Here is a 24,523-nt window from a genome sequence, read left to right as displayed (position 1 = left end):
ATAATTCAGTATAAAACTGTAAAAAAAACATAAAAGGAAAATCTCTTCTTCTCTTCCATAAAACAAAAACAAAAAACAGGTTTGTGGCTTGATGCCATTTTATGAAAATCAAGTTAATCTGGCCTATTTACACTATTCCCTTGGGCAGCCAATCCAAATCCTGGCAACAGGAACGCTGAATTTGCAGAATGTTCAAAGAAAGCAATGTCTAGAGAAAGGTTTAACTCATTCACATCACATTGCACACAGTAGAACGTCATTGAAAGAAAGAAAAAAAGGTTATTGTGAAATCATTTGGAAAGAGATGTTGCTTCACAAGAAAATTACACATAAAATTCAGATTTTATGTTTTCCTAAACCACTCATCAATATCAGGTTAACCTGAATATTATGTTTAACCTGAAATCTGAACTTCTTCCCAATCCCATGCAGGTAAAACTTGTAAGGAGTACTAGTAGCAGCTTACAGATTTAGAGAGGATATGGGTCTAGGAACAAAGTTTTATTTCTTATTTGGTGAAGTCTCATGCAGGGAGTTCCCTCCAACAGTGATCCTTGACTGAGAGTTCCAATGATAGATGAAAAATTACAGATAAAGGGATACGTAAGTTCAGCACCAGCAGGTTTTTGCCCCTTTTTACAGTTGCACCAGAGTAGGTTAAGAAAGGAAAGGGAAGGGAAGGAAACTAACTACATGACCGTATATTTTCTTTTCAACACCCTGCATACTTATTCTAAACTTCAAAATATCATGACTAAATGAACATATCCAAATAATGTATGTTCAAAAAAACCTCTCTGTACATTTAGAATCCAATAATTTTGTAGGTGTCCAATTGCAATATATGACGAAGTTCACAGGTTAGAAATGACCACAGTTTGGGAGAACAAACAACACAATAGAAACCAAGGTAAAGACCTTCATCTTCTTCAAATATCTCAACTATCTTTTTAGTATAATCATTTTAAATACACACCAAGGATAAAATTGAAGTCATTTATATAGTGACTTGATGCCAAAGTGAAAAGGTAACATTGATTCCATGGGTCAAGTGTTCAAATGCTCCTGAATTCCACCACTAATTTTCCACATGCAAACAATTGCAGGAACCAATGACATAAGAACGGCCATACTGGGTCAGACCAAAAGGTCCATCTAGCCCAGTAGCCTGTCTTCTGACAGTGGCCAATGCCAGGTGCCCCAAAGGGAATGAACAGAACAGGTCATCATCCAGTGATCCATCTCCTGTCGCTCATTCCCAATGACAGAATTTACATGTCTGCTTTCCTTATTTCCAGGTTATTTTTTGAAAATTTGGCCCTAATAGGTTCCTAGTGGAAGCAGTCTGAAAGGTTAAACAACTTTACAAGCCCTTGTAGCTTTAACTGGATTACACTTTGCCAAGCGGAAATTTTAATTCATTGTATGTGAAGAATGGAGTTTGAAATGTTAGATCACCACCTTTGTGCTATGTTTTCTGGGCAATGACTTCATAATCTGAGTGCACCCTAATATTGCTCTAGAAATTGGAGGCTGCTTTAAAACTTAAAATTAATTAATCTGACAACACAGATTTATTTCGAGCCTTTAGGTATTACTAAAAGATTACGAGAAAGGGGTAGCTTTTGTCTCATTTACGAAAAGTTTAACACACAAGTTTCACCAATATTGAATTAAAAAAAAAGTGCACCTGGGTAGCATTAAGGAGACAAGCGGAAGCAACCATTTTGTGCCCCAATCACAGCTAAACCCTTTTATTTCATTTTAACCCAAACCAAAAAAAAATGTGACAAAAATTTCAAAAGTGGAACAACTGTTTTTCTGGACATGTAAGGAGTGCGTGTGAAGCCCTGGTGACTGCTGCAATAAATAGCAGGGTTTTAATATTGAAAGTCTACATTACAATAGAACAACAACATAAGGAAACCTTCACAAATACTACATAACTTCACCAACAGGAGACTAATGAGACTCTGAACTTTGTTTATCTTTACTTTATTTATGCTTGGGCTTTCAGCATTGCATATCTGGTGTCTTAACCTGTCTTTGAAGGCAGGGATTTGTATCAGCCTGCAAGCACGCAGTACTTCTCAACTGTCCTTTCATCAACAAATCAAACAATTACATTCAACAAACCCTTCACTTGAATAGTTACCCCTATCTAAAAACTCAAAAGTGTCCCCATAAATCCATGCTTTCAGCTAATGCTTCTGGTTTATAAAAGATTAATTGCAGTCAGTTACACTGAAAGTTTATAATGCAGTTCTTGATTGTAAAGTGTTTTTGTGCACACATTACATCAGGCACAAAAAAACTTATAAAAAACAGTTTTGAAATACAAAAATATGGTTATAACATAAGAGTACCAATCATCAGAGAATTAGGACAATTTTATTATTATATCAATTTATATACATCATCCCCCAGCATCACGAAACTTTTTAATTCTAAGTACTTTTCCCAAATTGACAACTGTAGTGTACATTCTAAAAAACTGCAAATTAAAACCACAAACCTACTTTCATCCCTACATCATCTATGCAGGCTGTACCAATCATCTCTCTCTTACACACAAAAGTGTATTATAAATAATTTTTCACAAAATGTCATGGGTGTTTTATTGCACATTGTACATGCCCATATCTGAAAAAGACTAACTCTTCAAATAACTAACCAGTTTAAATACCTTGCAGTTTTCATTATTCATGCTACTGCATTTTTCAGGATCTAATGTTAACCAGTAATTTAAGGAAAAAAGCAGAATAGAAAATATGCTTTGAATTATATCGCTTTTGTGAATGAAAGAAATATGTTGTTGCTGCCTTAATTCTACTCTGCTTCCTACTGTATAGTCATTAAAAATATCTGACCTAATTAGAAAGCCTGTTTTGAAACACCAGCTTCTTTACTGCAAATAAAAACCATATGCATATGCTGCATAGGCAGTTGTACATTCCTTCTGCTTTGCAGAATTAGGTTCCCCTGTGCTATATTCTGTTAAAGATCAAGTTACATACCTCTTAGAGCTGTTTACAATTAAAGTTACTGTTTCAGTCTCATAATTTTACCAGTCTCTCTAATGGTAGCAAACAATTAACCTTTTAGATCACCAGCAGAGATTGGTATAAAAATGCAATGGGCAGAAGTTACCAATAAGCATCATGTCTTTTATGATGCAATCTATATATCTTCTGTTAGGCAGATTTCTACTCCAATGAGTATTAATAGTTTTTTCATTAATATGTGGGTTTATGGTATGCTGTACTAAAATGTGATGGCTAAACAAAGAGCACATATCATATGCAACAGATATTTTGCCAGTTCATAAAATGCTGCCACTGGACAAAATGTACATTTTGAGGGTTAAAACTACTGCATTAAGAAAGATTTAAAAGCTTATTAGTCAAATATTTTGCCAAGGGTTTCTACAGCTATTAGCCACTAGCAGCCCAAAAAACTAAAAATTGCACTATAACAAAAAACAAGTCCATGAAAGGTAGAGGGACCAACTGCAGTTAAGGTACAGCAACTTCAAGGAGCCGGTTGTTTTTTCGTTTACAAGTTGGGATGTTGCCATTTTTCTGGTTGCCCTGTATAAACTTCACACATACTTTGTCTTGTCTGAACTGAACCAGGAACCTAGGAGATGGAATAAAATGGGTTTTAATTAAGGGTGGAAAAACCACATGTACAGCAAATAGTCCTTTGTGCAAGAGTCTCTTTCATTAGCTACTGTAACAAGAAAAAAGTATATGATATTACCTCATGAAATTGTTTATGGTATTAGTAATAAAAGAGGGTTAGAAACTAGAAAATGTTCTGTTATATATTATTTTTGTCCATTTATGCTCCCTTGTGTTCAATTATCTTCCACTGTCAGATTTTCAAACTCTAGATTTTTGCAGTACCAGTTTAGAAAGGAAACATTCAGAATGGTCTGTTTGAAAAAGCGTGATTAATACATGAAAATATCAAAATGACAACAACCAACACTTAGCATCATTCAACACTCCTGTTAATACACCCCCAGAATATTAGCCTGAGAAACACCAGTCAAGGATGGTCGAGATATATTTAATCCTGCCTCAGTCCTAGAGGAGGGACTAGATGACCTCTTAAGGTCTACGTTTAAAGTACAGTATAGATATATACCAATTAATCCTCAAATATGCCTCACTGAAGGCGGGTAAATAAGAGCCCCATTTTACAGGTGGGGAAACTGAGACAAATGTGGAAGGACTCACCTAAGAACACACGAGTAAGTGGCAAAACAAGGACCTGCCAATTCCTAGCCCTGTGCTCATTTCTCCGGACACCATCTGATATTTTAACAATGGTCATGTGTATACTATAACTCTACAGACCCAAGCATCACTACCTTTCCCCCCACAATATTTTATTTCTTCCCCTTTCTCACTACCCTTTAGATCAGGCAATCTAATTGCCTATAGGCGTGATAGGAATTATTGTGATGGATATCAGTATATTACATCCAATGTAAAACAGGCACATCAGAGCCATCACATCTGATTGTGCTCTGTCAGCAGATTTGGCAGGATGCTTTCTAATCATAGTTTCAAGAAAGACAAGATTGAACAAGTTTATCCCTAACCATTTCAAAGAAACAAAACATAAAATGTCTTCTAAATTGAAAGAGAGGATGACCTACTATGAAGGGATTTTACAATCTGCTGAAGAGCAACTTGCTTTCCCTGTTACTGCTGATCTTCATGATAGTAAAACTCAGGTATTCTGACTGCCCGCACTGAACATAATTTCAGAAATGCAAATCCACTTTCTACCAAAGGTTAACGTCTAGATTACATGCACCGAATAATAAAAAAGGTCCTGTGATGAGACCACTCTTGTAAACAAAGTTTTTAAAAATTAAAACAGGATGTATAGATGTATATTATGGGATTTCTTGAAAATATCTTGTCTACATTGTTCCTTGAGAAAACTTCCTAAAATAAATATGCACTGTTTCCCGCCACTGCTAGTAGTTTCAGGGTATAGAATCTACACCCACTAACCATTTGCTGAGACTGGGTCACATGGCTAATACACAGAAATCTTAGTCCAGGGCAAAATTGATGTGACACCGTATCGAGGGCAAAGAGATCTTGTATTTGAGACATTTACAATTATTCCCCACTTACTGCAGCACTGGAACAGATCTTCTTGCTCTTCTACTGGTTTTCCAAAATCCTTCTCTAACTATATCCATTGCCATAAATGCTAAAATATCAAATTCCCAAGGTCTGCAGACTGTTTCAAAGATGATAATGTTGTTCAAGGAGCAAATAACCTTAAAAATATAGTTAAGTGTTGTGTCGCATAAAACTACCTTGCATAACCACTATACAATAGATTTCTGTCTGGGGAAAAGTGGAATAAAGATTGTGTGCATCTAACAGTCAATACACATACTGATAAACACTTTAGGGTTCCAGAAGTTTTGCCCAACAGTATTCCCAAGTAGCCATTAAGACTGAAGTTAATACAGAAAAGGATCTTTCTCATTTTACACCAAGGTGTAGCATTAGAACTCTGACCTGTAGAAGGTAACCCAACCTGCAGATGGTTTTACTGAGTATCATGAAACAATCTGGAACGCTCAGTTGATAGGGAAACTATTCTAGATGTACAGAACTTATGATTTCTGGAGAATTTCTCTTGTAGATAAATACTTTTATGGCCACCATTATTGTAGTATCTGAGTGCCTCACAATCTAATGTATTTATCCTCACAACACTCTGTGGGCTAGGGAATTGCTAATATATCCATTTTACAGATGGGGAATGGAAGCATAGAGAAGTTCTGAGTGACTTTCCCCTGTGTCATACAGGATATTTGTGGCAAAGTGGGGTTTCCTTGAACCCAGGTTTCCCAAGTCCCAGGCTAATGCTCTAACCATTGAACCATCCTCACCAGAAATATAATAAAGACCATATCCAGCTGCTTCCTTCCCCAGAGGAACTGTTGGTTACATGAAATTAAATGGCACAGACTGGCTATGGTTTGTGGCACAGACTGGTCAGGCACCAAAATTATGAACACTCGGAGCACGTTTGTTCTGGATTGCTTCCATTCTGTGTTTCTGGAGTCTAGTAACCCTCATATTTCTTACTCTCAGTCAGTTTTCACAGTTCTCTATTTTGTGATTACATAAATTTCACAGCCCCTTCTCAGCCATCTGCAAGTTTCTGATAGCTACTTCCTGCAGTCCAGATCGATTCAATTCTGCAATCTGGTGTCTCTAACCCTTCATTTTCCACTGAGTGTAGAAAAAACTCCCTTGCAATCATCCAGTTGCTTAAAAACCATCAATGCATCTTTATTAAGTCTTTCTGAATTTCACCACCACCACATGTAGCAAAGGGGTATCTGAGGCTAACAGCAGTAAACAAGACAGCACCACATCACTGTTTGGCTCTTCCACAACTCCCATTGACCTAAAATAGGTCTTTTGTAATAGGCAGATTTTCCTTTCAGCATCTTTAAGAAGTCTTCCAGTAGAGGCCAAAAACTTCAAAGAAGTTTCCCCTTCAGCTGGAAAATCAAAATCAAGCTGTCTGCAAAGTTCAGGGGAGGAAGCAGCCTGAGCTTTGCAGAGCTTCCACTCAGTATATTCTTCCTGCTGTACAATACCAGACGCTGAAGAGTCACTTGTTCAGAGCTCCCAGCCACGCAGCATCCAGAAGTGCCACTAAGTGCCGACATCCACAGGCTGTGTCATCTGTGCTGCACTTTCCTTGATGTTCTGACCTCCTGAAACAACCCCCTGTAGGGTGACCAGACAGCAAGTGTGGAAAACCGGGGGTGGGGGGGGAGAGAAGAGGAGGAGATAGGCGCCTATATAAGACACAGCCCCAAATACCGGGACCTCTGGTCACCCTAAACCCCTGCAGCTGGCTCACCATGTCTTGTGAGAGTTTTGCTGATAAAAATGACAATACAGAAGATAGATAACCCCATTTCAGCACATCTGATTGGCTCAGCAGTTAGCCTGTGACAATAAATAAATGCAAATACACTACAATGGAAAACTATCCTACCCCCCCAGCCTGCCCCGACTGAAAAAAAAAAAAAGATTGACTGGGCATAAACACAGGTCAATGGTACTCTTGCCTGCAGGTACTCCCTTCCCAAGGAGCAGTGCCCAGCAGAAACAGCAACGCCAAGGACGTGGCACATCGTTTTTCCTCGGTTCCTAATAATGCAGCTGTGTTTAGATCTACACTTGAGAAGGGACAGCAAAGCAATATTTCTCCATCACTAAACATGGTGGTACTATGAAGTTCTTTACATACTTTTGTGTGGATAAATACAAGGACAACATATGCCTGAAGGGTTTTAATTTCCAAGACAACAGATCCACAAGCAAACATGCAAGCCTCTGTGAAGACTTAGATTGTTAGCAGGAAAGATGACAAGATCTCAGTCATCAGACAGGCCACACAAGTGCACTAAACAGCCTAACATGCATGCTGAAATGTGATTTTGATAGCATATGCCTCTCCACTGAGCATTACATGAGATCCTTGTTTTGGAATTGCCTCAACATTTTAAAATGCTCAGGGCACCTATACTTATGGTTGAGTAAATTTAATTGCACTTTTTATAGCACTAAGAAAAAAGTTGATATTTTCAGATGAAGAGCAACAACTGAGGAACAACATCTGAAGAAGTGGGTTTTTTACCCACAAAAGCTTATGCCCAAACAAATCTGTTAGTCTTTAAAGGTGCCACCGGACTCCTCGTAGCAACAACTCTAACTTTTCAAGTTAACCCTACATTTCAGCATCTATCAGATCCATAAATCGCACTCACATTACAGGACCTTTAGGCAGCAGCCTATGCTTAAGTGAGCAACAGCACATACAGGGTCCACGTTTTACCTAGAGAAATTGTTAATTTCACTAATGCTAAGAGAAGGTTACTCACCTGTGCATTGATTGCCGCGAGATGAACTCTGATGGAGCTGAGCGATAAACCTTTGTTTTGAGTTCTAAAATGTAGTCTAGGATATTGGGAAGGGGTGTGGTGCAGGGTGTGAGGGTTTTCTGTAAGCACCACATCGAGAAACGTTTCCACTTTTGGAGGTAAGCATTGTGGATGGAGTTGCGTCTTCTGTGTCATAACATGTGTCTGACTTGTTCCAAAAAGGCCAGTTCGTGCAACTGGCACCAAGGAGGAGCCAGGCCGTCAAATGAAGTTTCTCCAGTTGTGGATGGAGGATGCAACCGTCACTCTGGGAGAGGAGGTCCAGTCTCATCGGGAGAGTTCTCGGAGGGTAGATTGACATGTGAAGCAGGTAAGGATACCAGGTCTGTCTGGCCCATGCCAGGGCGATAAATATGAACTTGGCCTTGTCGTCCCTATCTTGCAGAGAACACTTTATTAGAGGAATCGGAGGGAATGCATACATGAGTGTCCTGTTCCATGGGATTAGGAATGGGTCTCCCAAGGAGCCAGTCCCGAGTCCCGCTCTGAAGTGAAATAATTGGCATTTGCGATTCCTTGCTCTGGCTAATAGGTCTATCAAAGGACAGCCCAAAAGGGAGACTAGGTGGGATTCAATTACAGGATTTAGTTCCCATTCGTGTTCCTGTGAAAAGTGCCTGCTGAGGGTGTCGGCAGTGGTGTGCTGACACTCTGGCAGGTATGAAGCCGTGATGTCTATGCAATGTCGCATGCACCAGTTCCAAAGTTTGATGGCTTCTATGCAGAGGGAGCGTGATCTTGCTCCCCCATGCATACAATGTTGTCCGTGAGTACTTGAATAGATTTATTTCGAATGAGTGAGAGGAAGTGAAGGCAGGCATACTTGACAGCTCTCAGTTCTAGGAGCTTTATATTCAGATGGGCTTTTGGTGCAGACCACCTGCCTTGTGTCATGTTGTGTTGCAGGTGTGCACCCCAGCCTATCAGGGAGGCGTGTGTGGTGAGCATGAGTGCTGGGGGATTTTGGCAAAAGGGAACTCCTGTGCATATATTCTCCCTTTCTGTCCACCAGTGCAGTGAGTTCAGCACGTTTGCGGGTGGAGTTACCATCATGTGGAGGCTGTGCTTGGTGGGTTTGCATACTGAACTCAACCAGCCCTGTAAGCACCTCATGTGTAGCCTGGCGTGTTTCACCACGAACTTGGCAGCTGCCATGTAGCCCAGAAGTTGCAGACCCATTCTGGGGACACCATGTGTATGAGGTGTTTGATGGTGAGGAACCTGGCCTGCTGGAGGAAGGCTCTGGCGAGGGTCAAGTCCAGGTAAGCCCCAATGAACTCCATTTGCTTGTAGGTGTCTCAGTGGATTTTTGGAAGTTTATTTGCAGTCCGAGCCTTTGGAAAAAAGCGATGGTCGATAGCATGGCCATTGGCGTTTCTTCGTACGATCAGCCCTTGACAAGACAGTCTTCCAGTCACGGGAAAAATATGATCCCTTGTTTGTGAGGTGGGCCGCTACCACCGTGAGAGTCTTGGAAAACACCCGCAGTGCAGTGGAAAGACCGAATGGGAGCACTCTGTATTGGAAGTGGTCATGTCCCACTGTGAACCGTAGTAATTGTCTGTCTGCTGGGTATATGGAGATATGGAAATATGTGTCTTGTAGGTCGAGGGGTGAGAACCAGTCCCCTCGTTCCAGCGCCGGTATTATTGTGCTTAACGTGACCATTCTGAATTTTTGGGGGCGGATAAATTTGTTGAGTTGTTGCAGGTCTAGAATGGGTCACCATCCTCTGCTTTTCTTCTGGGTCAAGAAATAGTGGGAGTAAAATCCCTTCCCTCTGTGTTGTGTTGGAACTCATTCCACTGCACCTAAGAGGAGTAGTCGAGTTACTTCCTCCTGAAGTAGGTGTTCATGAGAGGGGACCCTGAAGAGGGATGGAAAGGGTAGGGGGGCATGAAATAGCCCAACTGCACTATTTCCAGGACCCAGTGATCATGTGTGATGTTTCGCCAAGGGAAGCATTGGAGGCGATGGCGGTAAGGAGTGGTCACTCAGATCCTCAACCAAGACTTCAAAATTGTGGTTTGTTGCCTGACTGGCGGGACGTAGGTTGTTCCGACTGGGTTAGTTGACATCTGGTTAGACCTGCTGTGGGACTTCCCAGTCTCGTACTGCTTGGACTGTGGGTGGTTGTATTGCTGCGGGTGAGACCTCTGGTAAGGCTGGTATCTCTTTCTCTTGGAAGGAGGGGTGTAGATCCCTAGTGTTTGCAGGGTAGCCCTGGAATCTTTCATCGTGTGAAGGATTTCATCGTTTTTTCCATCGTTTGTCTTTGTCGAACGGTAAATCCTCCACTTTGGTGTGCAGCTCTTTAGGGATGCCAGATGGAGAGCCAAGAGGCCCTACGCAGTGGCTGTGGTGCGACCTGCCATGTCAGGCATGTCCAGAGATGCTTGAAGCGCCATTCTGGATACTAGCTGTCCCTCTGCCAGGACCAATTTAAAATCCGCTCTTCGCTCCTCTGGGATGTGGGAGATAAATTCAAAGAGTTTGTTGTAATTGTCAAAGTCATAGCTAGTGAGAAGAGCGGTATAGTTGGCAATTCTAAATTTGAGAGTAGAGGATGTGTAAACCTTGCAACCTAAGAGGTCAAGGCGTTTGAGGACTTTTTCCTGGGGTGTGGACCGGTAATGAGGTTGCTCAGCCCTATGATTAGCCGCTGCAACCACAAGGGAGTTGGGCTGTGGGTATGAAAATAAAAAGTCTTTGCCCTTAGCTGGGACATAATATTTCCGGTCAGCCCTTTTACAGGTTGGCGGGATGGAGGCTGGTGTCTCCCAGATAGTGTCATCCGGTTCTAATATGGCGTTGTTTATGGGGAGTGCAATCTTTGAGGACGCTGAGGGTTGGAGGATCTTCAAGAGTTTATGTTGATTCTCCTGTACTTCCTCCAATGGAATGTCCTGGCTGATTGCAACCCTCTTAAATAATTCCTGAAATTGCTTGAAGCCACCTGCCATAATTGGTGGGAGTGGCACGACGGTTTCATTAGGCAAAGAAGAGGAGTTGTGTTCGGGCAACTCCATATCAGGTGTGGGCTCTTCCTCCACTTCCTCATGTGGATCCTCAAGGGTTCTAGACGTGCATGGCATTGGGGATCCAGCTGGAGAGTGGATCTGTGCTCTATGGGGTGAGGAGGTGCAGGAATAGTGGGCCTTATAGGGTGCCCATGGGTCCCACGGTGCCCATTGCATGGAGCATGGTAGTTGAGGTCCCATCCTTGGTGGAGCAAACCATGGGAATTGGGGTTGGTCCTTCTGATGCATGTTCCTGTGAGGTGGTCTTTGTTGTGGTGGAAGAGAGAGTCAGGTGGAGAAAAGACTGCACCTCTGTGATCATCATTATCGTCGTTTGTGAAGACAGAGCATTCAGTTGGAGAGGATGGCTGGTTCAAGGGTGAGCCCTGAGTACTGAGTAGATGCGAATCCACTGAGATGTCTTGATGTGTTAGAAATTGCATCTGCACCGGAGCATGCAGCACCGAGGATTTAGTTAGAAGCCGTTGGTTTAAGCCAGAGGTGGGAAAACCGTGGAACCATCCTGCCTGGCCCCTGAGCTCCTGGCTGGCCCGCCACCCCTTCTGGGCAGTGTGGCAGGTTCCGCCAGGTGGCGAGCTCCTGCCAGGCAGCGCGGCGGCGTGGCTGGCTCTGGCATGGTAAGGGGGTGGGGAGTGGAGGAATTGGATATAGGGCAGGGGGTTCCTGGGGGCAGTCAGGGGACAGGGAGCAGTTCGATTGGGCGGAGGCTCAGGGGCGGAGGGTGGTCAGGGGATGGGGAAGAGGAGGGGTTGGATAGGCATGGGAGTCCCAGGGGGCCTCTGAGAGGGTGGGGGTGTGGACAGGGGTTGGGGCACTCAGGGGACAGGGAGCAGGGGGGATTGGATAGTGGGTGGTGTCCCAGGGGGGGCAGTTAGGGGCGGGAGGTTCCAGGAGGGGTTGGTCAGGAGAAAAGTAGCGGGGTGGGGGGGTTGAATGGGTTGGGAATTCTGAGGGGGGCAGTCAGGGGGCGGGGGCCAGGCTGTTTGGGGAGGCACAGCCTTCCCTACCTGGCCCTCCATACATTTTCGCAACCCTGATGTGGCCTTCGGGCCAAAATGTTTGCCCACCCCTGGTTTAAGCTGTTTGTCTTTGGTCTTGGTTGCTGCCAGTGGCCCCATGGCAGCACCAGCAGCCGGTGCCGGATGGTGTGTCGGTGCCGTGCCAATGGCGTTGTCGGTGCCGGGGCTCTGTGAGCGGACGGCGCCGACTCCGGCGCGGGTGCCAGTGCTGAGGAGGAGACCTGGCCATGATGCGGTCTTGACGCCTTATTTTTCTGCACCATATGCCCAGTGCCAGAGGTGTCGGGAATGTCGCAGGTGCTGACCCCTGAGGCAGCTGGACTGCTGGCAAGGACCTGGCTGGGGACCGTTTGTTTGTGCCCAGTTCTCTGTTTGTGGAAGTTGAGGCTCTCTTCCTCTTCTTGTGAGATGGTGGAGCCATGCTCTTGGTCGGTTCCAAACTGGTCAGAGAGCACCTAGGAGAGGGTTTTGTTCTGCCCGTCTCCAAATCAGGTTGGAGGGATTTCTCCAGAAGAATCATCTTTAAAAGCAGGTCTCGGTTGCAGCAAGTTCTGGTTTTTAGAGGATTGCAGTGGATGCTCTTAGGTGGGACGTGCGTCTCATCGATGCATTTGACACACCAGGATTGTCCGTCCGAGCGTGGTATGGGGTCCTTGCAAGAGTCGCATTTTTTAAACCAGGAAACCCCGGCATCTTTAATGTGGCCCACTGAAGAAGGTCTAAGAATGAGACCTTAGTGGGGTTCACTCCCAAAGGGGGAAGAGGGGTTAAGAAAAACTAGGTGTTTTGTTTTGAGGGGTGGGGGGGGAGGTTGTTTTGTTTTTAGTGAGGTCTATGCAACCGTCTAAAGGTAGGGTAGTAACGGGGAAGGTTTTATCTAACTAAAACTAATTTTCTTTCAAAATGGGGAAAGAGGTTCAGCACTGCTCCGAGTTCCATCTTCAGCCAAGGACAGTTGAGAAGGAACTCAGAGGGTTGAAACGCACGCGCGCCAAACAGACTCCAAAGACGCCACAAGACACCAACTGTACACGCACGTCCCGACCGGGCATTGCTTCCAAAGATCTCCGATCAATGGTGCCTGGACACACAGATACCTGAAGTGGAGCACCCACAGGGACACCACTTGAAGAAAAAAGGACAGATTCTGCCTCCTTTATTCAAAAGGAACAGTACCTTACTCTATGAGCAGTCCCACTGTAATCAGTGGCATTACTCAGAATATGTTTCTACGCCACATGAGCAAATGTGGCAGAATCAGGCCCTAAGTCCGAAAACAGTTGGTGGTCTATTTCTTAACAGACCTTGCACTTAATCAGTAAAAGCTAATTTACAGGGCAACTTTACTCTATGCATTGATGATAATAACTTTACTCTAATAACATTGATAATCTGAATCTTACTAAAGAGACCAAAACATGAAACAGAACCCAATGGACACAATTTATAATTGGAGATTCCAGTTTTCTGCTTAAGCCACAAACAACTCATTAAACATCAACAGGAATTTTAAGCAACATACACTGAAAAGAAAGTAGAGGATCTTTCAGATGAACTGACATCCTTTTAACGTTTTGTTTCTGTCAATTGCAGCCTGTATCGTTTTCTGCTCATGTTCTCCATGATTCACTATTTGGTCACACAGAGTAGCAGCGTGTAACGCTGCTTATGTATGTGGGTTACACACAGTGTGAAAACAAATGTATACAAGTAAAAGATGGTTTTACATTGAATTTTTGTTTATTTAATTTCACTGATAATGAAATACGATTTCTGCTCAAACGTATACAGTCTCATTTCAAACAAACCTAAAAAACAAAGAATTTATCTGCTGAGTTTCAAGGCTCTAAAATAGCCAAAAACGAATACTGGAAATGAGCACAGATAGAAACAGAAAACTGGAATTCCTCATTACAAGTTATTTTTCTGTCATCAGAAAAAAAAATCCCAGTTACACAATGCCCTTTTGTTTATCCAAGGTTAGATTTTTTGACTGATGAACCTATCAGCATGCTGCACTGAAGGAAATGTCCTTTTAAAAACAAGCAAAAAATAAACATACTCATCAGAAATCTCGATGTTGAGCTTCTGTTTGGTCTGGCTGAGAGTGGTGCGGTAAAGCTTGGTGGCCATTTCAATAAGGTGATCACTGCTGAACAGGAAATCCCCTTTACCAGCTGCTCCTGAGCCCTGAAACAGAAAGAAATGTTGTTAGTATCACCACAAATACACTCAGAGGAATCCTGTAGCATTTTATATATATATATATAGGTAAGCAGACTTTAGACCCCCTCCTTCCTATGCCACCCCCCAAAATGCAAAACATAAGGATCAAATACCAGTAAAGCACACCACTGGGCAAGACAGAGTAGCAAGGAGGTTTCCTGTCACCAGTATTTTGACTTCTAAGTTAAAAAGGAACACCGTTCAAGTTTTGGACTTCATATATGACCCAATTTTAAACCTGTTAGAATCTGATGAGAAAGCTCCGTGGGATTCTAAATATCAAGGTAAATTCCCCCTCAGCCCAAAGGAAAGCCACTAAACTTTATAGATCCTACAGAAATGCACTGTTTTAGTCTCCCTCTGCTGGCTACATCACAGCAATTCACACTATATCAGGAACTGAAACCAATTGTTGATACTAGCACACAGAAAAAGATGTTCTGGCATGACAGGGCACTATATAAATGGAATTTGTTCAACAAAACAGCTAGGCTATCAGCTCCATTTAAGAAAAACGCTGACAGAATAGATTTTTAAGAGGGTTCTACAAACAGTGAAGAGAAACAAAAGTACCTGTAGATTCTTTTAGATTGGTAACTAAATTAGTGATATAATAATGTAAATTTCTTTGAGCTCCCATCGAGTGGATGAATGGTAAAGTTAGTGATGATGAATGCAGGGAGTAAGATGAAGTGAACAATAAAAATGTGGTAAAAATATTATCGAAGAGTTTTTAGAAGCCTAGATATAGAAGCTAATAAGTTTATTCAGAAGAAAAAAAGGGGATGATATTTAATCTAACTTCCCACTTTCCCTAAAGAGCAGAAACATATTTACTAATCTGTTTGTTATACTTCAGTTACACTGAAGAGTCAGGGAAAACTATAGGAGGAGTTAAAAAGCTAAAGACAAGTTTTCACTATGAATAAAAACCAGACTAAAGGGCCATTTCACAAATGGGAAAAGTCTAATCCTGAAAAGGCTGAAGCAAATCACTAGGTCTCATTTTCACAAGTGAATTGTCACCCATTATTTAACAGTTCCACTACATGGTCTTTAGTAATCTTAAACCTACCACTTCATAGGTGTGGGAAAGGTTTAGACAGCTTTTTTAACCTTACACGCTAGCAACACAAGAATTAATGTTTTAAAATAATTTCTTCTCATACAGTATAAATTTGCTTGATAATTTATTACAGATTTAAACTCTACCTCTTTGAGGTGCACAGCAAAAAAGCCATCATTTTGAGAGCTCATGGACACTTTAGTAACATCACCCAGAGGGACCTCTGACTTGATATGTCCAGACTTTTGATCAGCAAGGAGGACATTATTTTTTGTTAGCAAGAAAATCCTGGATGCACACTGTAAAATGAGAAAATGAAAAACATTATCTATTCAAACACACAGAGAGGAAGACTCTACAACACAGTAACCATTAAGAAAACAAACAGTTCATACAACTAAGAACTGTGGCTCAAATTTTCAAACCTGAGTGTCTTAAGCTCAGCGAGAGCTGCAGTTTGATCAACGTCTCTGAAAATGTGGTCACCTTTATTTAACTGCCTTCTTATGGATCCAGAAGCCTAATGCATCCCCAGTTCTTCATTTTGCCCCCTATGCTTACATGTACAAACACAATGTTTTTAATTGTAAGTTTATAGATGTACAATCTGAAAATGGAAAGTCAGAATACATCTATAAATGAGAATGACCCTGATTCTTCGTTCCTTGTGCACTGCAAATGTCCATTGAAATCAACGTAAATTTTGAGTGCAGAATAAATGCAGTATCAAGTATATATATTTGTGTGCACACATACTATATGTACCAAAATGCTTATGTATTTTAAATACTATGTTGTCCTCCACTACCATCTCACAGAACTATTCTCCTAATACGCAGCTAAGCATTTATTTTTCTAAATACCAACATTTTTTGGAAATTAGAAATATACTTATCCTAAAAGAATTCCACACTTCCACCGTGTAAAATGGATAATTTAATAAAAACAGTTATGAAAGAAATTACCATCAATTAATAAATAATACCTGCCTCTTACAGCACTTTTCATCAATAGATCTCAAAGTGCTTTACAATAGAGGTAAGCATCACTATTCCCATTTTACAGATGGGAAAACTGAATAAATAAGCATTTTAGTACCTTCAGAACCATTGAGGGGAAAAATAAAATTGCCCTATATGTTAATTTACAACAAGACCTATCACATCAGAATGCCCTTTGGGATTAAACAGTGCCATTTTATTACCTTCCCATTAGCTCTATTGATTTTATTCACAACTTCAGCAATAATGATCTTTTCTTCCACGGCATCTTTGAGTCTTTTGTACTTGGGGTTCTTGCTGATTTCCAGGTAAGCCCCCTGGAATGGTTGCCCAACACTATGGAAGGACAAAACAATACAGAAACACTCAAGTTAAGTTTGACCTTTGGGCACAAGTAAAAATCCCAGAACTGTCACATTCTGGTGCAGGCTTTGCATTGGTACCAATGGCTGTCCCAAATACCTTATTCATGGGTATTGTATTTACTTGCATATACTTCCCCACCATAGACCTTTGTTAATTGCACAACGTTTAACACAAGAATATATAAAATATCCCAGTCTCAGCACTTAGGTAGATATTTTCCCAGGGGCCTAAAGCAATTTGTTAGGCATTCAACTCCCACTGATTTTCATGGGAGTTGGGTGCCTTCCAGTCCTCTGTGCCTTTGCAAATTTCTCCCTGAATATACGTCAGATTTGGATTTATCTCCTACTTAGTCCTATCTGACAGCATACAGACTTCCAAAACCTCAACTGTACATTTTAATGCATAATACTGCACTCTTCAGTCTTGAGCTGTTTCTACATGAGAAGCATTAGAGATACAGCGAACACTGCTTCTTCCTTCCTGCAGCACAAAAGGGATTCTGGAGTTCCACAGGCAGATGTCTATTGGCTGGAGGCAGACATAAAAAAAATGGATGCGCCATCCAAGATCCAGGGGACAGCACCCTCACAGAAATATGGAAGCCTCCATTAAAAAAACAAAAACAAAAAACTATAGAGGAGGAGATCAAAAAGAGTTAAGAGAAATAGAAAGAGCTGGTAGAGACACAAATACAATGAAGAAAAAGATATTCCAGGATCTATTATATGAAAGAAAGGAGAAAGACTGAGCAAAGCCTGGGATGGAAAGGAAGTATAAGAAAAGCAAGAGAGATGTCATAATTAACATATTTTTAAATGTATTAAATATAAAGTTGTTGGCTGCTGATAACCTTACCCATTAATACACAACTGTTATATGCCTCTCAAATGCAGGTAGTGTCAATTTGGGGGCCTTTGAAGACCAAATTTTCTCACCCTGGCTAGTGGACTTAATTGGTCTAGGTTATTAAGATAGTAAGTACTGGATAATATTTTCAAGCCCTGCTTCAGGCAACAATGCTGCACGACAGTATATTTAGCCAAATAAGTTTTCAAGAAACACTAGCATCTCCCTCTCTGCTGCCACACTTAAACAAATTAGCTGAAAATGTTTTGTAAGTCTTTAAACAGTGTGGTTTCATTTCATTCTGAATTTAGGAAACATTTTGGTTGAAAATATGGATTCTGGCTGAACCAAGAGTTGAAGATTTAATTATAATGGGTATTGGCTTTCATTTAATCAATTACCCATTGCTCAAACAAGAAATCTCTCCACATTCAGATTCTGACTAGCAGGCTGGAGAGAACAGTCTAACACAAGCTACATTTATACAAAAAATAACGACACTCCACAAGGTTTGTTTCCCCTGAAAACTGAACGTCTAGTTTCTCAGCACCAGTCGTGACTTAAGCTTAAATTTCAATTAAGCTTCTTTGAAGATCTCCAAAACTGATTTTTATCAGCTTTACTATACATGACATAAATATGCAGCCCAAGGAAAAATGTAGCCATTCTTGCAATTACTTGAGCAACGTTAACTGGGCAGATAGCACCAACTGGAGACGCATCAGAAATTCCCTGATATTTTCAGGCCTCTACCTGTCTGAAATACTGATAAGAGTATTTGTAGAGATATGTGAGGTTTTAGCCAGCCTAGACACTATCACTGAGTAGACAGAATCTCTGGAATAGAAATAATTACCAAACAAACGTGGCCTTGGGAAGATAAAAAGTTTCATTATTTAAAGGTATTTCTTAACAGGCTTAACTGCAAAACTGCCTAGTCCTCACATTCCAATACTGCTCACTTATTTCATTAATATTTTGGAATCAATTAAGCTTAAATAATGACCACAGCAAATCTGCTAGCAGCAAGTATTTTTGTTTGCTTCTTATTGTCCAAATCCTGAACAAGTGAGAAAGGCCTACATGCTGCTGCAAAGATCATTTCCCTTGCATGTCTCTTTGCCCTTGCTACTCCTCTCTTTGCAGCCCTCCACTGGCTAGTCCCTTCTTTGCTGCCTCAGACATAAGCCACTTGTCTTTACTTTCAAGGCCCTTCACAACCGATCCCCACCAGAACAAGAGTCCTAAAATAAATAAATTAATTAAAAGCCAGAATGCAGGGCAGTGAGAGGCCCCAAGAGTGAGCAGTGGGGTGCAGGGAGCTATTGGGGGGAACTGGGAGGAAGATAGGGGCAATGGGGGAAGTTTGGGGAGCAGGGGTAACTCCCTGCAGAGCCTGTCCTATCTCCTTTTCCACCTCCCCCCCAGATATCTCCTCTTCTCTTGCTAACGTGTCAGTTTCCACAAGAGATATCTCTCCTACGTATGCCCAGCACCTGCTCCCTGTGGAGACTCTGCTGACCAACTCCCAACATCGCCTGGCTCTCATTCCGCCTCAGGCTCCCAGCAGCTCCACCCCCTGAGCTCCCCTGCCCAGTCCTGGTTGCAGCACCCTGGCTCCCTTCATGCTGAGTGCCCAACCTCCCACCTGCAAGCTCAGTTGACAGCCTGCAGCCAGAGACGGAAAGGAGCCACCTGGCCCAGGACCAGAGGAAGTACTGGAATGCCACCCCCGCATGACTCAAGTGTGGATACCCACCTTCCCTGTCATCTCTCATTCACTATCTAAAGGTTGATGCCTGTCTCTGAGCAGACCATGATGTCAGCCTCCATCCCCTACTTGTTACATTTTCAGACAACCACTTTTGTGCTCTGTCCTGCTGCCCCACATGCTGGGAAGGAGATCCCTGTAAACATTCACAAAGCCACCTCCTTCAAACACTCCTTTGCCGTGACGCCTCCAAAAAACTTAACAGTTATGCTGCTAGTGTGCTGAGGACCACTGCTTATCAAGCTGACCAATACTGCCTCCTTGTTTCCTTGTACTCTCCCCTGGATCTATCTATCTGATGTCCCTTCTCTTACACTTAGATTGTAAGCTACCTGGGGCAGTGACCATCTTTTTTATTTAGTATTTGTACAGAACCTAGAACAGTCAGCTCCTGGTCCATGACAGATACTCTTTCATGCTAGGGTAATACAAATAATTAATCATAATAAATCTGCACCGTGTTACAGCAGGGCTGGGAGATGGGATCCTTAGCTCCAATGTGTATTGGATGCTCAGATTTGGAGTAGCCAAGCCACGCTGGATATTGCCGGGGATGGGGGGAGGGAGCAGTGGACTCCATTGGTTGCTCTCTCTCATGTGGGATGTAGGCTACTTAGCTTCGTGCAGAGTGTGGGTTCCCTGGCCTTTTCCTCATTTGTGAGTGAGACTTAATTCCACCCCTTCACCTTGTTTCATGGCACTCACTTCCAGATCAGCAAGGCAAGAGAAGGAGGCATCCATTCCCCTGTGCAGGTTCGCTACATGTTTATTATTCAAAGAAACATCCTTTCTGCTATATTTGGGGTCTTGGCACATGAAAACAGTCCTCAGTGTTTACAATGACAAAACTGGTGGCAGTTTCTGGGTATAATGATTCTAACAGAACACGATCAAAAGTCAGCAGTTTAACATTTAATTTAAAGCAAGTTGATTTCACTGTGTAGGACTGACAAAATAAGCTATGACACCTCCATGATTTGATCAAGCCAGTAATCCAGAAACAAAAATTTCTCAAGGCATGTAGGATTGGCAAATTGGTCCACAAAAAAAGTCCACAACTAGCAGTTTCTCCTGGTTAAAATAAACAAGGCGTTGTTTTTTAACTCCCTAAATCTATGTAAGGGTGCAGATTATTTTTGTTTTACACTGTGAGCAGTGGTACCAGAATAACTCATTACCTGGCAGGATATAAAGCCTTCTTGTCCTTAAAAAGTTCACTGGCTTCCAGTTTTTCTTCATATATAAGCTTCTGTTGATCTGTGAACTGGTCTCTGTACTTTTTACACTACAAAACATGACATTTTAGAGGAATCATAAATCAATCTTGGAAATCTGCTTTAATGCAGCAGCCATCACTGATCACTATCCACTTATTGCTTAAGATACACATTCTTAGTATATTTCTGGAGTGACTCAACTCCACCCGACATGCCATGGTAACACAGCAACCACTAGCTGAGGCCCTTCAGCCTTTGCCTGCTCTACACACCTCTGAATTATATTAGACACATTAGAGATGATTTCAAAGCAAGTATTTCATTTAAGTATATATAGTTAGCTGACTGTACTGTCAGCTAAAATCCCATAGTACTCCTCTGTAGCAGTTCACAAGAACAACACTTCACAGGTATTCCGGCTGTTCCTTTTAGCAGGTAGAACTGTATTGTTGTAAATGTTTTATCCTGGAGGTGCTTTGAGTGGGGGCCCCCTAATTTCAGCATTAACTCAACTTTCTGAAAGCAAACACAATTCAGAATATAAACAACATCAAATAATTACCAATAGCTATTAATACACATACATAAATATACAGAACTATCAAAGTGTAGCTGAAGAATTTAGATCTGTTTGCAGAATTCAGCATGTTCCCAATTTACCATGTTAAAAAGTTACAACAAGAGAATCTTTGTCCTTGACAATTTGCAGAAAATGGCATAGTTGCAAAGAGATCATCACGGATGCTGAGTGCTCACCAAGTGTCTCGGCAGCACTTAAATAGATTCTCGCCATTTTCTCCATTAACGGGTCCAAAACAAATTTCAGCTAACCACAGTTCACATGCATAATATTCCACTGAGTATTTCCACTGTTAGACTGAGCAAACACCAGTTCTGGATATGAACATAAGTATTATAAGCTACCAATTAAGCATATTCACTTCATATTAAATTAAGAGCTGGGGGGGGGGGGAGGGGGGAGGAAGGGAAGCAATACACTTTGCTCTTTTTTCCCCAACCACGGAAAGGACTAGATAATGTATGGTTATGTCTGGAAGGCCAAATAGAATGATAAAAACAAACAGCTTATGCAAAAAAATTAGTGGACAACACTGTAGTAAATATTTCCTAAAAATACATCCTCCATGAACAAAATTGAGGCACTCAAATCATATGATCAAAATGTTCCCTACCCTCCACAAGTGGAAAATCCTCTTCATTTCCTTGTGAGTTGAATCCAAGAAGAGGTAAGGCCTTGCTGGCCAGTTTTTGTCTATTGGTGATAAAGAAGGCATCTTATTCTTCATTTCCAAGAAGTACTTTTGCATCTGTGATAAATTTGAAGCAAGATGTTTTATTAATCTCAACCAGTAAAGCTATTAAAACAAGCTAGAAATGGCAGGTGCTCTTCAATAGTAAGTGTTGTTATTCAACTGCAACTCCCACAGTTATTAAGCCTGCTCACAAGTTTGGGAGGCTAAATTTATTGAGAAATGCTGATGCTGCTTTAGGTGTAGGCTGCCCATGCCCTTAACTTCAAAACATGTGACTATTCCTTCTTTACAACAGAAAGAACTCAATAGTCATGCTATCACCTGTACAGTATGATGACTCCTTTACAATTATTATTAAGGCCCTCGCAGCTAACACTTCTGGCTATGCTAGAAAACAAAATTTTACATTAACCTATAAAGTATATAGGTACTTACAATTTTCTGTAGTGTAAATTCATAAATTTTCCTTCCAGCATTGGCTCGGAAGAATTTCCTGTATTCTCTACGGACCTGAAACATTAAACAGGCCTTCAGAGTGAATATGTATAATTAATATTTATCCATGAATGGTTTTAACAAAGCATTGTACACATTAAGAAAGTGAAATATGAAGTTACAAGTGTGGCCAATAGATGATGATGTGGGAAATAAGTCACAAAGACCAGAGTTGCCTAAAGCTGCAAAGAACTACATTAAAAGTGATACGGTTAAAAAAAAAAAAAGAGGACTTTCCATTATCTTTACAACTGTCAAATATGATCAAGTTGATCGCATATTGAGAATATTTCCACAGCTTTTTTGCTGTAAGCCTGGGATAAAGAGAGTGAAGCTCTTTTAGTGATAAGGATTTTATTGAATCGTAATTGCCACTGGGTTGATTTGTGAATTATTTTTTTAATTGATGGGAGGATTTTTTTCTGTACATGCACTTGGAGGTTTTTTGATTTGTGTATTTTATAAAACTAAATAAACAGAGATAATGATAAATATTAAGAAAGTGAAATCAGAAGAAAAGTTCTGTACATCAAATTTTTCATACAAGTGCTCTTAGAAAAATATCAAGAAAATGAGCTACTGATGACTGAAAGAAGCAGAGAAAATAGATTAATTTTGCTTAGGGTCAGACACATGAAATAAAATTTAGCAGAACAAATCATGAGAAATCATTAAAAGCCACTTTTAGAGGAGATTTCTGATACTACTTTACATACATGATTTTTAAAGCAACTCTAAGGTAGAAAACAGAGAAATTTCTACCTACCTCTGGTATTACCACTACCATGGTATCTAACCTCTCCAACTATTACACACTTGAAACCAAAATTGAGACAACACACCTTATTTGGACTTTTGTGAAATGCCCAAAATTCACGACAAGTTAGCTGAAATTCATTAACTTTTTTGCATGCCTTGGCTGAGTTAGAAGCAAACCTGTTAAAGTTTTTAGTGGAAATCAGGGAAAACGGCTATGGTCTTGCATACTTTTCCACACAGCAAGCTCAGTGGTTTTGGTGAATTTCGCATAGTGTTCTTGGATTCATCTGAACCAAAACCAAAGTGAAAGCCAGCAGGTGAAAACCCACATTAGTCAAAACACAAAAGGTTCACATAGCCCTGTGCCACCAGCCCTCACTCCCATCCCAAGCGTCTCACACAGCTCTTCTCTAAGCCACCATTTTGAAAAGAAGAATTTCTCAAATGTTCTCATGAAAAGAAACCAACATTAGGGGGGAAAACACATACATTAATCACACATTACTGAGATACGTTAACAGCATTAACAATATTTAAAGTGCTTCATTCTCACCAAACTTTCTCTGTTCAAATTTTTCTTTTCCTCTTCAGTTAATAAGAAAAATGTTTGAGTTTTCAGATGTTGACTTTTACAAAGGTTTTTTTTAATGAATTGCAGAAATTTTCAGTAAAATCTATATCTTCCTTATGCTGTTAAAGTTTAGCCCTCTCTTAATTAGCACACAACCACTATCAGCACGTTAGCAATGGATATTATCCACCAATAAACAGATTAACACCTTCAATCCCAGTCTGACAATATTCACTGAAAAATATTAAAAAGGTGACTTCCTTGTAATATACGGGTCCCATATCTCACCAAGTTCTCACTGGTACTCCTTAAAAACAAAGTTATTATTACTCTTCATGAGCAGCAGTCTGTGTGAGCTTAGTTTTTAATGGGAATACTGCAACACACACACACTCACTCACTCTCTCTCTCTCCTGGCACAATAGGAAAGCCAGCAACAACATAATTCCTTGGCAGATCAGTACTAGAGAACCCCAAATCTGGGAAGTACTGTACATACTATTAAAATCCCATTTATTTACTATAAACAGAAAAATAAATCAAAAATAAATTTAGAAATCTTGATGCAGCTTTATTTTTCAAAATACTAATGATCATGATTCAAATAGGTTGAAGTGCTTTGATTTAACAGCTATTAACTCAAAAGCTTCCCTCCACAAACATGTTGGAAGAAAACAGGCAAACAAATCACACAGTATCTAACCAGGCAAACAAATCACACAGCACTGACATAGAAATGATTATACATAGCTAGGATCTTGCCATGGAACTCACAGTGTGCATTCATATTCCAAAGAATTGTGTGCTTTACGTGAGTCCATTTCTGCTGAAATAAAACCTTCAAAACCATAGCATATACA

General features: G+C 41.0%; 1 protein-coding gene across 6 annotated transcripts in view; it reads right to left on the bottom strand.

Moving 5' to 3' along the window:
• Window positions 1-1,979: 1,979 nt before the first annotated feature.
• The window catches only part of MYO1B (myosin IB), a 177,913-nt gene continuing 155,369 nt past the window's right edge, over window positions 1,980-24,523 (bottom strand). For all 6 annotated transcript variants that reach the window (XM_073306214.1, XM_073306213.1, XM_073306216.1 and 3 more), the window contains 7 exons: window positions 22,274-22,348; window positions 21,758-21,892; window positions 20,526-20,632; window positions 16,565-16,697; window positions 15,507-15,659; window positions 14,131-14,258; window positions 1,980-3,639 (listed from right to left, as the gene is read on the bottom strand). In XM_073306214.1, the coding sequence (XP_073162315.1) occupies window positions 3,516-3,639; window positions 14,131-14,258; window positions 15,507-15,659; window positions 16,565-16,697; window positions 20,526-20,632; window positions 21,758-21,892; window positions 22,274-22,348 (855 nt within the window). In that variant the 3' untranslated portion in view covers window positions 1,980-3,515. The remainder of the gene's footprint in view (window positions 3,640-14,130; window positions 14,259-15,506; window positions 15,660-16,564; window positions 16,698-20,525; window positions 20,633-21,757; window positions 21,893-22,273; window positions 22,349-24,523) is intronic.

Source organism: Lepidochelys kempii, chromosome 11 (assembly GCF_965140265.1).
Source record: "Lepidochelys kempii isolate rLepKem1 chromosome 11, rLepKem1.hap2, whole genome shotgun sequence".
Taxonomy (NCBI): Eukaryota; Metazoa; Chordata; order Testudines; family Cheloniidae; genus Lepidochelys; species Lepidochelys kempii.
Note: the sequence above shows the minus strand (reverse complement) of the source record. Positions and strands in the feature narration are given on the sequence as shown.